This window comes from Atta cephalotes (assembly GCF_000143395.1).
Source record: "Atta cephalotes unplaced genomic scaffold scaffold00003, whole genome shotgun sequence".
In the NCBI taxonomy this organism is placed as follows: Eukaryota; Metazoa; Arthropoda; class Insecta; order Hymenoptera; family Formicidae; genus Atta; species Atta cephalotes.
The window spans coordinates 1,792,957-1,805,030 of record NW_012130067.1 but is presented as its reverse complement, the minus strand read 5'-3'; the positions used below and the strand labels follow the sequence as shown (position 1 = coordinate 1,805,030).

Genomic DNA, 12,074 nt, shown 5'->3' with positions numbered 1-12,074 from the left:
AATTTTCACTTCGTCCATTGTCACAAACTAGAGAGATACTTTCCAACTTTACAAAATTTACGTTTATTTTCAGAATATTTTCAGAATATAAGTACAACAGAAACTCCAAGTAAAAATGGAAACTTAAAATACTTACAAAATATCTGAAAAGTTGTACAAAAAATATCACTGAAAAATTATTTTAATAAAAGAGACGCCATAACTTGCGCGTTGGAAATTACCGAATTAGTTTAAGAAATTCTTACATGGAAAGACTGATTTTACTAAAGTATTTACAAATTTAGATTAATTCATAGATTCATAGATCTGAAAATAATTGTGGTTGGATCATCAAAATAATGATGTAAGAAATTCAAGCAATGCTGCAAAAAGTTTTGACATTTTAGCAACTAGTTTGAGCAACTTATATAATTATTTCGATTTACAATGAAATTATTTTCAGATCTGATAACTAAATTTTTAGATACTTCAACAAAGCTTCCATTCTTTCCGTGATCTCACAAGAAGAACGGATTCACTGAAATATCTAAAATTTAGGTTTAAAAACTGATTTAAAAACTGTTTCAAATCTCTAACACAATTATTTTCGAATTTATCCATGGAATTTTGAGATACTTATTTCAACAAAAGTTTTTTTTCTTCATATACACTCCGATTTCGTTCGACGTATATTACGCACGTGCTCCTAAAATTGTTCGAACTCCACGGCGCATTCCAGCGATTTCGATCGGTTGATGACTAAGGATTACATTTACATAATTCTTCCTTCTTAGAGGAGTGTCTCGGAGATGGGCTTTTTCTTTTGGTCGGTACGTGACAGGAATGCGGGAATACGCCCACAATCGAAATATCTACCTGCCTGTGCGACTCGTTTCCTCGGGAATGACTTATGAGTCACGATCCTGAATCGCACGCTTTCTTTATCCTGACACTTCGCTACGCGTCTCCGTCGCGTTAATGTGATCACGCGTGTCCTCGCGAAATTCTCTATGTACAAAAACCGCGTATCGTTTCTGGATTCCACCAGTTTCTTTGCAACGCGGTGTAAGCGCGAGTTATAACATCGCCGTAATTAATGATCACGTATCTCCGCATTATCAGATGTAGCCCGTCATCCGTGAAATGCTCAGAAAAGAAAAGAAACAAATCTCTCTGGAATTATAATTATTATTGTCGTTAACCCCGTTAATATTTTTGAAATTGTTCGCCTTTTGAGAAACAGAAGGAAGGAATTTAAGATACACGAAAAGAATAATTTTGTTGAAAGGTCTAACATTTTGTGGAACATCGACAATGATTTGGATTATTGAAATAATTATTATGTTAGAAACAAAAAAAATGCCGAACAATGCCGCAAGACATTTTTTAGAGAGCAACCATAATTGGAGATTTCAACAAAATTATTTTGATAATTCAACAAAATTATTTTTAGGATATCGATTATAGCTTAACGTTTTTCTAGGAAAATTTTTCACATTTTCGCTTTAGGGAAAGTCATTATTTCTTTTGCTTTCAAAAAAGATCTGTAGCCAGCGAAATTTAGATCTTTCAGCCAAATCGTTCTTTCCGTGTAGTTTTGCAGTGAATTCGGCTACCTCGAAAGGATCGATTTGCGACTGTAAAACTCACTAAAACTCACCTTCCTCGATCCGTGAAGCGACGAACGAATGGTCGAGAGAATTCCCTGGAGCGTAGCCGTCAGCTGAACGACGTCCTTAACGATCGCTATAGACGCAATCCACGACTATCCACTCACTGCACTTAATTTACGCACACCGACCCTCCTTCACGGATCCTTTTTCGGCGAGCACTCAACTATCTCCCGTCGCACTCGTAATAAATGCCCGAAGTCACTAAAATCTCCTTACGGAACACGCCAACTCTCAGGTCTCTCTCGCCGGTTTTCTTTCATAACGATATCCAAGAAATCACGCCGACCGACAGTGATGCATCTCCACTCGCCACTCGCGTACCGATTTCGCAATTCTCTCCGTCAAGATTCAACAAACAAACATCGTAGTTTCGTGATCAAGAACGATCGCCTTGCGAGCGGTCACGCGATCGATAAACGGCGAGTGTTTATCACGATACATCCAGGAAAGCGATGTACGCGATGCTTCATATGTTCCGTCGTCGTACCACGGTTTCGCGACCGAATTCCGAGAATCATTTATTCCCGTCGATCGTGAATCGGTCGACGCGGTCGACGCGAGGAACGAAGGAAAGTCTTCACCGGTCTCTCATCGATATATCGCGGTCGCCGTCGCGCCGATTGCACCATTCACACCTGGCGGACGCACGTTTCTCTACGTTCCGCTGACGCATGCGGTGCTGCGCGCGCGCGCGTTTCCGTCGCGTTTTCCGCCGATCGCAACACCGAGACACTTGAACGCGTGCGCGCGCGCGCGCCCCGCGAGAGCACCACGTACCACCGCGTAAGAACGAAACCGACACGACACTGGATGAGAACGGGCAACAGGTTCGTCGACGTGCCCCCGAGCCCCGAGGAACGCGGCGCAGGTAAGGGGGTACGAGAGGGAGAGAGACCAGCCAGGCGAGCCAGGTAAGCCGCCATTGCTCCTGACGCAGCATCCAACCTAGCAGTGACGTAATTAACGGGCACTCTTGGGGCCCCATTAGCGTCACTCAGAAAAGACTTTAACTGTCTTTTTTCCACAGCGATATTTTAAGGGTCACATTTAAGGGTGTAAAAGTCTTCCCGTGAAATTATTCATTTTTATTATGTAGAGACTTATTAGTTATTAGTTCTCTTTTTGTTATAATTTGTTGTAACGATTAAAAGGAAAAAAAATCGAAGTAAACGACATATTTTTGTTCCATTACTTATTTCAGCGCGACTCGCAGCTAGAAAACTTTATCGCTACACAGAAAGATATCAATCTAATGCTAAGAAAAGTAATTACTAAATTTACCTTTTTGCTTTTAAGAAATGGTAATCTTTAAAAGATATTTTGAGAATAAATAAAATAGACTTAAAATAGACTTATTACAAATTTGAGAAAAATCCATGTATTCAAAATAAACATTTATTTTCTTTTGAAGAATATTATAAAATTGATTGAAGAAGCAATTTATATAATAAAGAAATCGAATTTGTTTTAATTTAATAATCTTGAAGTATTAAACATACTAGAACTAAAAATGTATTTTGTGAATATATTTGATATACTTGTAAATTAATAAATTTACAGATATATGAATTTTGAGAAAATGAAAAAAATATAAATACACATTTCTCGGAATAGTATTAAGTAAATTATTTACTTATAGTAAAGAAATATTTATTCAATAAAAAAAATGGTAGTCAAATTAATGTTTTTTGTATCAAATAAATATATATTTACATTTAATAAATATTTATTTGGAATTATTCAAATATTTATTAAAATTTCTTTTTCATTCTTTTTCCGTGTACTAACCCTTTTAAGGATAAACATTGAAAGTTAGAAAAAAAAATTTATCTTCTTAATTACGTTTTATTCAATTTAAATAAATTCAATGGCAATTGAATACGAAAAAGAAAAGGATCGAGTTGGTTGATTCGAAATCTCCCCAGGAGTTTGCATTTTCATGTCTACTTGTCGTTACTTCCAAGATACTCTGCACCTAATCCGCACGTCGGCGTAATCAATCGTATTGTTTGACGTGGCGCCTCCAATAGGAAGTGTCGGTTACGTCACTGCGGCAACAGGTTGTTGCCAATGAGAGCTGCCATGAATGAGCGAGCAGGCGAGCAAGCTCGTTTCATGGCAGCGCGATCTGCCCCTGGCATTAGGCAGAATCGAATGTGATCTTTCGTATTATTGGACGCCATTCGTAATCCGCCACCGTCGTTGAATAAATATGCAAAATCTCGCTCGAGTCATGCTCATCCGTTTTCCTCGTATCTTTCGTTCTCTTTCTCTCTCTCTCTCTCTCTCTCTCTCTCTCTCTCTCACTTTTTTTTCTTGGTGATTTATTATCGACGATGATGGAATATCGTGTCAATGGATTCTCACGATCCGCTCTGTGACGTGCAATTTTCGTAGATATATAATATATATATATCCGGAAAATCCGGTTGTTATCAAAACCAAATATTACGTGAACTGCCGTTTAGCTGTGTTAAACAGTTCTTGTCAAAAAAGAAAGTAATAGTTATCAAAATATTAAACTCTTGGCTCTGAAAGAGAAACTGTATAACTATATGAAAAGGATGGTTTTGTTAAAGTATTTAAAAATTTAGTTAAAGATCTGAAAACAATTTTGTTGTATCATCAAAATAATTATATAGGATACTAAAATTATAGTTACTAGAATATCAAAACTTTTCGCAGCGTTCGTTGTTCGTTATACTTGAGTTCCCTATATAATTATTTTGATGGTCCAAAAAAAATTATTCAAAAATTTTCAAATCTGTATCTAAAAATTTATATTATATACTTCAGCAAAATTGTTCTTTCCGTGTATTTTATATGATAAATGATCTATGATTATATCTCACTTCCTCAGAATCCTGCTTATTTCCTTTTACTTTTCAAGTACAGGCGTTCATTTCCGAAAGTTTGTCTTATTCTAAGGAGGCCAAGAATATTCATTTCCGCCGTTCTCGGCGCCTCGCAAGAATTTCTAACTGCGTTTTTCACGCGGGAAAAATAGAATTGCCGTCGGAAGAGATAAGAACGAGGAGGTAGAGCGTGTCGAAGGAACGCGAGGTAAGAGCTTAGTTGATAGCGTACGTACGTAATTGCCATCCATCGCGTTCCGAAACCATGACGGAGGATTGAGAAATGCGAGAAGCGCGCGAACGCCTTTCGTCCTGTCGTGCACAACAACGGAATAAGCAAGAAATGAGCGACTCATTTTCTCGCAGCGTTCCTTCGATGACGAACCAGACGAACTCGCGACTCGCAACGAGACGTTGCTCAAAGAAAATGATTTGCGGTATCGGCCGGCATTCCGCTTGAAAGCGACAGCGTTACTTTAGACTGATCGTCACGCTTATTTAAAGATAATAATGTATATAGGTACACGAAGTACTCTCATAGAAAGTGCCTGCTTATCTTCCTGTCCTTTCTTGAATCTACACTGAAAGAAAAGATTGGCTGCTGCAGCAAATTAGATGGCATAGAATTTTTAAATTGGCTGCAATAGTTAGCCAATCGAAATCCTGTATTGACATTGCGGATAGATTAACACAACTAAAAATTGACTGCAACAACCAAAATTGGCTGCTGCAATTTTAAAATGCTATGTCATATTTACCATCTAATTTTCTACAGCAGCCAATCCTCTCTTTCAGTGTATTATCAAGTATTGATTTATTAATATTGAAACGAAGATTGGAAATTGCATAGCATGAATTCGGTAACCTACTAAATTTTTCGATCTGTAAAGAGAGAGTTTTGTTTCTGTACACTGTTGAAATTCATGAGATCTTACAATGAAGCTTTCCCAGATGTCGTATGCACACAATTGTCTTCATGTGCGTCATTTAATTTACGCGAAATCTCTACTTTGTCGTCGTCAAAGAAACGACATTAACCGAGATAATTCACCGTGAAGAAATCGTGTTAGTAACACGCGAATGTCTTGTATTTAACAATGTATGTTTAAAAACTAAATTAAAAATCAACTTTTTATGCCTGTGATTTTTTTATGAGCATTTCTAAGAAATGCATACATGTCTTTCATTTTGATTTACCGCAATCAATATTCAAATCAAAATTTAAAGATACTTGCATATGTCTTTTTCTTATTAATATTTAATGATATAAATAGAGCAATTAATACGAGATATTACTTATTATTTGCTACAACAATGACGTGACTTAAAAATTTTTTAATATGATTGGTTTATTCAGATCCAATAAGGAATTAAGAGGAAATAAGAAAAAGAACTAATAAAAAAAAGGATCTTGTAATAGCTGTAAAGTTACTTTTTCTTGTTAAATGCAACCGTTGCTCCATTTCGAGTAAATTCTACAATTCCTATTCTACAATTGTGTAAATGTTGTAACAATTATGATTAATTAGAGAGAGAAAGAGACAGTCGAATATTCTCTTCAAATTCAAATATGATCAATATAGTTCAATTTTAATTTTGATCTAATTAACTCTTCATCTTTTTCCATCTTTTTTGAAAATTAGAGAAAGACAAAGAGTAAGGCCCGATTGCACAAACGTTACTTTAATTTTAAGCATGGCTTAAAGCCTATTCTACAATATGCTCTTTGTCTCCTGTTTCTTGTTTTTACCTTTTGCTTTTTTCTCCTTTGCAATCGTTTTATCAACAATAATATTTTGTGTTACGACGTATATTTTTCTTGTTTCTTTTGAAATTCGTTAACTTTTATCTCGGATAATATAAAACAAAAAACGAATAAGAAAAAGACAAGATGTAAAAAATAACAAAAGGCAAGAAAGAGAAAACAAAAAGCACATTGTAGAACAGATTTAAAACTCTCTCTGTCTCTGTCTCTCTTTCGCTTTAAAACGAGACGGAGAGAATTTTAAGTCTTGTTTCAAATCAAAGTAACATTGATGCAACTGGGTTTAACTTGTACCGAGATTAAAGTTAATCTACATTGGTAGAGACGGTCTTATGATTAATTAATTATTAAAGGACCGACCGGATCGATCGACGAACGTTCGCGTAGTGCGTCGTCTCGCCGTGAGATGGAAGCAGCGAACACTCTTTCTGTTTTTTTCCTCCCGCGGTCAGCGAGACAGCTGTCAAGTGTCAAAGATGCGTACTCGTATCACGATCTCGTCTCCCGTTACGAGGCAACGTCGTTCATCGCGAGGTATACGTCGGTGATAAGTGCGGAGGCGTATATACGTACGTAATCACGATGTCCCGTGCGACGCGCAAAAATCGCAGACTCTGCCCCTAAATGTTCCGCACCGCACCGCGCTACTTCACGATACAGCGCGGCGGCAGCCGCCGATTAAGCGAGGATAACCTCTGAGAGTCCACGACTCGAGGGATCTTTGCCACGTAAATTGCGCGTCACGGGCACGGTCATGGCGTGCCTGCTGTTGAATCAGGAAAACGTCCACCTGAAAATACCGTCGGTCGACACAGTGGACGGCGTCACGTATTACTGCATCGAGGTTGCGATCGCATCGATCAAATGGACCGTGAAACACAGGTAATTGGCACTCGAGGCACTCGCTTCCATTCTCATCCCAAGCATCGTTTTGCGCTTTATTTAATTCGTCACTTTTGTGTATGCGAACGTTTACATACGTATAAGCTTGAGATTATAACTGCTTTCCAGCAAGACACAGATGACACATTGTAAGGCACAAGACATAGTAGACTTGTTCTTAGCTGAACTTCTTGCACGATTCATCTTTTCTGTTTTTCTTTTCACGTTGAAGAGAAAAAGATAAAAAAGTCCAAGAAGTTCTGCTGAAAACAATCCTCAAATGTTGTATCTATTGTTCTTTACATTTAATCTCTATTCCTAATTTTTTCTATTTTTTAATATTGATATTTATTTATGTCTCTAATAATTCTTCTACAGATTTAACACTGTTCTCTATTTAGTGACACAAATTGATGCAAGCATGTTCTTGACATTTAGGAAATAACAGAGATAAAATGTCACTTGTATCAATTTGTGCCAAATGGAAAGCAGCCATAGTGAATACATTTCATCTTTAACATTGAAAAATAAGGATATAATGATTAACTGTGTTACATCATGTCATCTGTATCTCTTGCTACAAAAAAGCTATATTTTCTGTTTACTTATAAAAATAATTAAAATGAAGAGAATAAGGCATGAAACGCAAAATTTATCATGTAATTTTCCAATGAAAATAAAAATGGTATGTGCATAAAGGGAAAAAAAAAACTATGGTTATCCTTTATGTCAAAGGTATAGTACATTTGCGGCGTTGCACGACAGCTTTGTTTCCAAATATTGTGTCGAAAAAGACATTTTACCACCGAAGAAACTCATAGGCAACAAGTGTGAGGTTTTCGTGGAGAAGCGTAGGCAGAGTCTCGAGATATATCTCAATGCTGTTTATAATTACTTGAAAAAGGCGATGCCCAGGGAACTCGCCCTATTCCTAGATCTGCACGAGTATGATATATATTTCCTGGTGCAAAGCATGGCGTTGGAATTTTTTGTAACGGGTGATACTTTGCTACAGGCTTCGACGAGCTATAAATTCAATCCTATACAGGTAATTAAATTTTAGTTTTTAATTGATGAAAATTTACAAACCTACTGATGTCATCTGTTAATCTTTTTACTTTCAGTTGTATGCAATCAGCGAAAGATTAAAGCAGCCGTGCCCATTGTTGGAAGTTGTGGATAAGGAATATGCCTTCAGTCACGTTTTGGATTTTAATTCGCGTTTAAGTAGCCTCACTATTGAAGGAAGTTCAGAGCCTTATAAAACTAGCAATATTTATCCGTCCGCTTTGTCTATTGAATTATCCACCTTCAAAAATGTGCAGTATTTAACGATTGATCGATATCCAGTCGACAAAATTTATAACATGGGAAACCTTCGAGATACTGTGACTACGTTAAAAGTTACCAATACCAAACTCAGAAACATCGTAGAATTGGCTATGTGCGAAGAGGTTCATAAAAACATTGAAAACGCTAATGATTCTCATGTATGGATGAAGGTGACGCACTTGGATCTTAGTGATAATCGCATAGAAGTTATAGACGAGGCGATTAAACTACTGCCGCAAATAGAATGCTTGACATTGAATAACAATCACTTGTCTGAAATCTCCAATGTGACATTGCTGCCGAGATTATCCCAGCTGTATCTAGCATCAAACAATTTTACTTATCTTCCGGACGATCTTCATACGAGACTTGGATATATCGTTTACATCGACCTGTCACAAAACAAACTCACGTCGCTCGCTAGTTTTTCGAAGTTGTATTCGTTGGAGGGATTGGATGTGAGTTGTAATCGTATCGAGAAAATCGAGGAGGTGAAACATATCGGTCATTTGCCATGCTTGGAGAACCTGAGACTAACGGGCAATCCAGTATCGACAATAGTTGATTACAGAGTCAAGGTTCTGGAGCCATTTGGCAAGAGAGCCGCCGATATTTGTTTGGATAATGAAAAACCGAATCAAAAGGAACTTGATACAGTATCGGTTCATCAAGCATTGCGCATCGCAAGAGAAGGTAAATCGCCGTCGTTCACTGCATCCGATGCACCACTTTTCTCCGCAGAAGTTCCAAGTATATAGAAATTTTAATTATGGTTCTCTCTCTTATTTGCGTCAATCGTGTTGCGCAAAGAACATTTAGATATGAAACAAAAATATTTTATATGATATGTAGATTTCATCATACTATGAGACTGATCTTCTCTTCTTGGTAAAACCGTAATATCAATTGTTTTTAGTCTTGATTTATTATACATTTGCTATTTTTATGATGTGAATAATTTTTACCATGATTCTTGAAAACATGCCAAAATAAAGTAAACTGCGTTTTATGAAGTTTTCGTGTTGTCTCATGCATAAATTCGAGATGAAACACGTGTTTCTTGCAAGCAAGTAAAAAGACTTCATACAACATCCATGAAAAAATTATAAATATGAACATAATGTCATTTGATTCGTAAAATAAATTTGTAAAATTTCCACTATTTTATACATATCATGCATAGAATTTTATCGATAACAATGAATCCGCGTACATATTGTATTTTATATATACATAATTATTTAATCGAAAACATTAATCAAATTTACTTGATATTATTTCCTTAGAGTTAGTATAAATAAGTCGTGTAATATTTATTTTGAGATAATATTTAAATCTTTAAAAAATTTTTAAATAATACTAACACAGAAAAATTTTGTGTAATAATTTTATAATAATTTTACGTGAAAGAGTTATCTGTGTATAAAAACATATTTTGTTAATAAAGACAAATAAATTAAAAGTCTGTGATAATATGTATACCTGTTATCAACATTAGATAAAACATACTTTATTTACAATATACCTGCTTGGAATTTAAACTTGTATTCATCTATGAACAGATTATTACTTACCTTGTATTTGGGGAAAAACATAATTTTTTTGTATATTTTTCATCGTTAGGAAAATATAAATTCGTTATATTGTTATATTTATCATAGTTTTTATTTAAATTTGCATTACCTTTAAATATTGTGCGTGTATGTGTGTGTGTGTATTTTGTATGTGTGTGTATTGTATGTGTATGTATGTATATTGAATTGCTGTTATTGCGCAATATTTCGAAAAATATTGAAATATTCATAAATAATATCAATAATGGTCACATATTCTAAGCATTGTGTTATAGTCTTTTAACGTACACCTAAACTAACACATATATAAGTTAACCGTTACAAACGGCTTCATTGATTTCGATTCGTTGGTTCGCAAGTGCACAAATAAGCAATACAGCTCACAGTTTCTCAAAAAAAGTATCTAAATAACTAAAATACATCATTTCAAAAGGCAATGCACATTTCTGAAAAAATTATGCTATTTCTACGAGGGAATCGGAAATATCTTGTGTATCAAAGAAATAAAGCTCGTATGAAAAAGGAAAAATATTTTTTATCAAACACATTTTAGCTAACTTTTTTTTTTTACATTTATAGCACTTCATTACTCTTCGATTTCTTTTTGTATCTTTCATCGAAAGTCGACACGCACCAGGCACTTTTAGCGTGGTCGATTTTTCTGTTATTACACTGAGAGAAAAAAATGATTACAATTAGTATAATTTAACTGTACTTTATAGTCTTTTTTGAGATAATTATGTATTTATAGTTTTAAATGCAAATATAGTTAATTGACTGTTAACTGTTAATAATAATCAAACACTCTGCTTGAAAATCTTTAGATTTTTCTTAACATATTTATTATTATTATGATATAATAATGAAATAGTAAGTGAATTTTAAAAAATAGTTATATTTATTATAATTGCGATTGCATTTACTGAATACAAATTATTTTATTTACTATTTATTGATATTTTACTACATTAATATTGGAAATTATCATAATTTATATTACAATTTTTTCACATGTTTGAGAAAAACTGTACATATATGGTTATTATTATTAACAACTAATAATAATAATCGCAAAATGGAGCTCCGTAATTATTTTACTATATAATTATATATTCACAAATATCAAACACTTTTCTCTCAGTGCAGTTTAATTAAAATTGGTCAAACTTTCTCTCGCGCAAATAGATCAATTTCTTTAAGTTACTATAATAAAGGTAATAATAGAAGAAAGATATAAGGACTTACGAAGGAAAGATTCAATTTGGGTAAGTCGGATGGTGGTTGGAAATAATGGGAGGAATTCGCGGCAGAAAATTAGAAATCGACTTTCCGCAATTCGTCACTGGGGTTTACTGGTGTGCGATCGGGATTAACTTCTCGCCCGATCCAATCGCTGGTAATGGCGCCTCCACGGTAAGAACACCGTCCTTACTCAGGGAAGACTTGATGCTCTCGGGATTGGTTCCCTTCGGCAACAGGAATTCCCGATTGTATTCCCTGTATACCGATTTGCTCTCCGTCTTTTCCTCATGTTTGGCATGGACCTGGAAAAACGAAATTGCATTACGTTAAATGATATAATAATTACATGACGATCTGAATTGTATAATTATCACTATTCACATATTTCGATTCATTGACAATTAAATGTAAGACTTGCACGTGATCTCAAGGCATTATTTTAGATCCAAATTATGCTATTAATTTGAAAAATTACAGATTGGATTAATAATAAGATAGATATATTAATTTTTTTATTTTTTGTATTATTGGGTTATCCGGAAAGTTCGTGCCGATTTTGAAGGAAAATTGAAACGCAGAAGATTTAAATTTTTAAATTCATTTATTAAATTTAAATCTTTTGCGGCACGAACTTTCCGGACGACCCAATACACACACATACACACACACACACATATGTTCGCACGCACACGCACGCGCACACACACACACACACACACACACACACACACACACACACACACACATAATAACTAGATANAGTAATAATTAA

At 35.0% G+C, this 12,074-nt stretch overlaps 2 protein-coding genes across 2 annotated transcripts in view; one reads left to right on the top strand and one right to left on the bottom strand.

Moving 5' to 3' along the window:
- The first annotated feature begins 7,026 nt into the window (after window positions 1-7,026).
- On the top strand, window positions 7,027-9,941 carry LOC105625110 (nischarin-like). The gene is made up of 3 exons (XM_012206453.1): window positions 7,027-7,154; window positions 7,890-8,202; window positions 8,279-9,941. Exons 1-3 carry the CDS (start codon window positions 7,027-7,029, stop codon window positions 9,242-9,244), a joined length of 1,407 nt encoding a protein of 468 aa, XP_012061843.1. The 3' UTR covers window positions 9,245-9,941.
- Window positions 9,942-11,409: 1,468 nt separating this feature from the next.
- LOC105625098 (alpha-crystallin B chain) overlaps window positions 11,410-12,074 on the bottom strand; it is a 22,469-nt gene continuing 21,804 nt past the window's right edge. Inside the window, exon 4 of the mRNA XM_012206443.1 lies at window positions 11,410-11,604. Within this exon, the coding sequence (XP_012061833.1) occupies window positions 11,410-11,604 (195 nt within the window). The remainder of the gene's footprint in view (window positions 11,605-12,074) is intronic.